The following is a 3686-nucleotide window of genomic DNA, read 5'->3' on the forward strand; positions in this document are numbered from 1 at the left end:
CTTCATCCAGTGCAGGCAATGTGCTCTGGGTCTTTGACAGAGCCAGGCTCCTGCACAGCTGCAGCTGGAGGCACCTTAGAGAGAAGCACAGAGGAGGAGACCCAGAGCTGCCCCTGCACTGCTTTGCCCCATCCAGAGGACTGAGCACAAATGCCCAACAGGAGGACGATGCTCAGAGCAAACTTGCACCAGAAGCAGTAAAATAGGCAAAGGTGGCCCCTTGCTGTTTGCGTCCCCTGGGCGCCCTGGGGTTCTGCATGGAATGTTGGCTGTGCCCGTAGCAACCGGCGTTGTCTCCTCCTGCTGCGGCCGTTGGTGGAACGCTGGTGGAGCAGCGGTGCAGCAGCAGCTGCAGCATCTGCTCCTCAGTGCCCCTGAGCACACACCTTCTGGCCTCAGCGCCAGCTCTCACCTCTGCATCCACACCCTCATCTCCTCGTCAGCCGCCAGGCATCCCCGCAGCACTCTGCCACTCCCCAAGGTAAGGAAATCCCCGTTTGCCCCCAAACCACCAACAGAAAGACAGGAGGCTCCAGCTGCCTGTCCCACCAGCCATGACACCCAGTGAGCTCTGTGCTCACTTTCCCCAGAGCAGGATACACATGACAGTGGGCTCCAACTTCTCTAGGAATACTGATGCCTCCAGTTGAAATGCAGACCATTCCCTAGGTGACGCAGAGAGGTGTCATGGGGCAATTGCAGATTCTTATCCACTGATGATCCCATTCAAAGTGCTTGGTACCCACTGAAGTCCTAAAACTATGTTGCCGTGACACCAAAACCATCTGCTCCTTACTGAGGAGTTCAGGGCTTTGGTGGCAACAAATCCTCTTGTGCTCTGGCTCTGCTCACACTTCCACCAAAGCTTTAAAACCACAAAGATGGAACTTCTCCTCCATGATCCCTGCTGTTCAGGACATGCAAGCAGTTGCAAAAGCTTGTCCTCCAATACTGGCTTTCACCTACAAAAACCAGTCTGGTTACAGCTATTATTATGTACTTACATACTTTGCTCACTTACAGATACATTATCCTTTGATATCTTTAGAGATTTTTCCTCTGCCACCTCCATGGGATCTCTTTTCTCTAGAGATATTGGTACACATTTCTTGATGTTTTTCAGTGCTTGTAGGGCTGGTTCTGTGTCTCGGTCAGAGGCAGCCGTGCAATACCACCTTGTGTGGTTCTTCTCAACAACACAATCACAGTATCACCAAATTTGCATGGTTGAAATAGATCCACAAAATTCCTGCACAGGACAGTCTCAAGAATCACACCCTGTGCCCAAGAGCAATGTCCAAACAATTCTTGAGCTCTGGCAGCCTTGCTGCTGTCACCCCTTCCCTGAGGAGCCTGTTCCAGTGCCCAAGCACCCTGTGGCTGAAGAACCCCTTGCTCATATTCCACCTAAGGCTCCCCTGGCACAACTTCCATGCCGTTCCTTTGGGTCTTCTCGCTGTCCCCAAGACTGAAGGCAGCAGTGCATGCCTTCCTGCTTCCCCTCTTGAGGATACTGCAACCATCTGGGGGTCCTGCCTCAGAAGTTGCAAGTGAAATGTAGCAATTACAGCAAACGGAGGGTTGTTGGGACAGAGGAATTGGTGGTTTGCGATGCTGAGGATGAGAAGGAAGGCTCCTGACACATGGCGGCAGAATGATTTTTATCTGCAGCATTCTTTTCATCTCTTTCAGGTGGAAAGGAGAGGCACCATGAAAAGGAAAGCAAGAGCCCCCATTAAGCCGTGAGTTTTAGGGATTACAGGATGGCAAATTTGAGGACTGGCCACCAGCAGAACTGCTCTTTCAGAGTCAGCTGGGATGGGTTCAAGCCCGTGGCTCCACGGGATGTGTCTCTTGACACACCACTTGCCTTTCTTACCTTTGCTTCCTTCTTGCTTTCAGAAAAATCAACGTTGGCAGTGACTTTCAGGCCGAGCTCCCCGAGCTGCAGAGCAGACCGCCCAGTGACGATGAAGAGCCTGCATCCCTGGTCTGGAAGCCCTGGGGGGATGATGACTCTGACATGGACAAACCTGACAGAGGTGGCTGCCCAGCTTTTCTTCCACCCCTGAGATATCTGCATGTGTAAAACTCTCCTCTTTTGCTCAAAAGGCAGCTTTGTGCATGCTATGCTTTTCTCCTTGTCTCAACTATCGTCCCACGTGGCCATGTTAGAGGCAAGGAGAATGCTCTGTTTGTGCAGCAGAGCAGAAAAATGAACAACTTTCCTGTTCTCAGACTTGGTTGGCACCATTTGCCACTGGAAGAAGGGAGATTGGCAAATGCATCATTTTAGAGAATATGGTTTGAAGGGAGAGCCAGCACTAAATGGGCCCTTGCTTCAGCTGCCCCTTTCTTTGCTCTCCTTTTCATGCTCTCCAACCTGCTGTCTTCTGCTCCTGCGCTTTCCTTCTCCCTTGTATCTCATCCTTTCCCCTTCCTTGGCTCCAGCCTGACTTGCGGTGGGATTTTGTTGTGCTTGCAGTAAGAGAACTGTTGGACATGGCCAGCTCCCGTGGCTTTCCCAGGGCAGCAGCTAACCTGGAGCTCGCCCTGCACTGCCTGCACCAGGCACGCGGCAGCGTTCCGGTAAGGAGCGGCTCTTTGGGCACAGGGAAGAGGGGACAGGGAAGAATGACTAAGGCCTGGCCACTGGGACAGCCTTTCCTGGCTGCTCCTTGAAGAGCAGAGTTAAGAAGAAGCGTAGCTGCCTGCTGTGTCTCCTCCACCTGTGTCAGGGCTCAGCCCAAATGGCTCCGGCAGGGACAACATCTCTCCTGGAGGCACTGGCCCAGGGTCCCACAGCCTGCTGCCTTGCAAACCTCCGGGAGATCTTGGTTCTCCAAGACATTTTGGGGTGGATTGAGGGAAAACTCCCAGAAGCCTCAGCAAGCTGAGACAATTCTGGGTGCAGGAGGAGCAAAATGGTGGAGTTGGTGAGCCACATGCCACTCTTGGGGAGCACGACTAAAGGACTGGGTAGCAAAAAGGAGGGATTGGCAGCAAATCACAAGGTTTGACCCATAAGAGATCCAGTGGAAGGAATGCCTGAAGAGGCAAAGTAGATGAAAGGCAGAGTTTATGTTTCTTGGCTCTTTTGCATGTGGTGGGGCAGCTGAAGCCTGTGTCCCTTTGATCTTGCAGGAGGCTCTGGAGATGTTGCTCTCAGGGGGACCTGCGACACCTCAAGGCCACCCCTTGGCTGATTACCATTACGCAGGTAAGCAAAGCAGAGCTTGTTCCTTCACTCACAGCTGCTGCCGTCCCCTCAGCTGCCATGTCAGGCGTTTACGCTTCAACGGCAACACCTGCACAAGGTCTCGTCTTCTCTGGGGGCGGGGAAAGCAGCAGCATCCAGTCCTTCAGCCTGACTTCTTTCCCGTGCTTTTTTCCCTGGGCAATGCCTGCTCTTGCCTTCCTTACTTTCTGAGGGAGCAGACGTGCACAGGTGAATGATGGATAGTGCCGATTGCCTCTTGGTGGCCAGTGGGATCTACCTCAAGTGGCAAGAAGCATCAATTTACCTGCTGCTTTTATTTGCCAGGCTCTGACAGATGGACTCCTGAGGAGAAGGAGTCCTTCCTAAAGGCTCTTCTAACCTATGGCAAGGATTTTAATCTCATCCAGAAGCAGGTAAAGCCATAGGATGTTCTTAACACTGGCAGATCATAAGAGGGAAATGTTGC

General features: G+C 52.5%; 1 protein-coding gene across 1 annotated transcript; it reads left to right on the top strand.

The window, feature by feature from the left end:
• Positions 1-262: 262 nt before the first annotated feature.
• LOC306816117 (uncharacterized protein) lies at positions 263-3456 on the top strand (the record flags this gene model as incomplete). Its single annotated transcript, XM_079332606.1, has 5 exons — positions 263-481; positions 1693-1742; positions 1903-2042; positions 2486-2589; positions 3145-3456. The coding sequence occupies 5 exons, from the start codon at positions 263-265 to the stop codon at positions 3454-3456; spliced, it is 825 nt and encodes a 274-aa protein (XP_079188732.1).
• Between the last annotated feature and the right edge of the window lie 230 nt (positions 3457-3686).

Source organism: Erithacus rubecula, assembly GCF_903797595.1.
Source record: "Erithacus rubecula genome assembly, contig: scaffold_368_arrow_ctg1, whole genome shotgun sequence".
Classification (NCBI taxonomy): Eukaryota; Metazoa; Chordata; class Aves; order Passeriformes; family Muscicapidae; genus Erithacus; species Erithacus rubecula.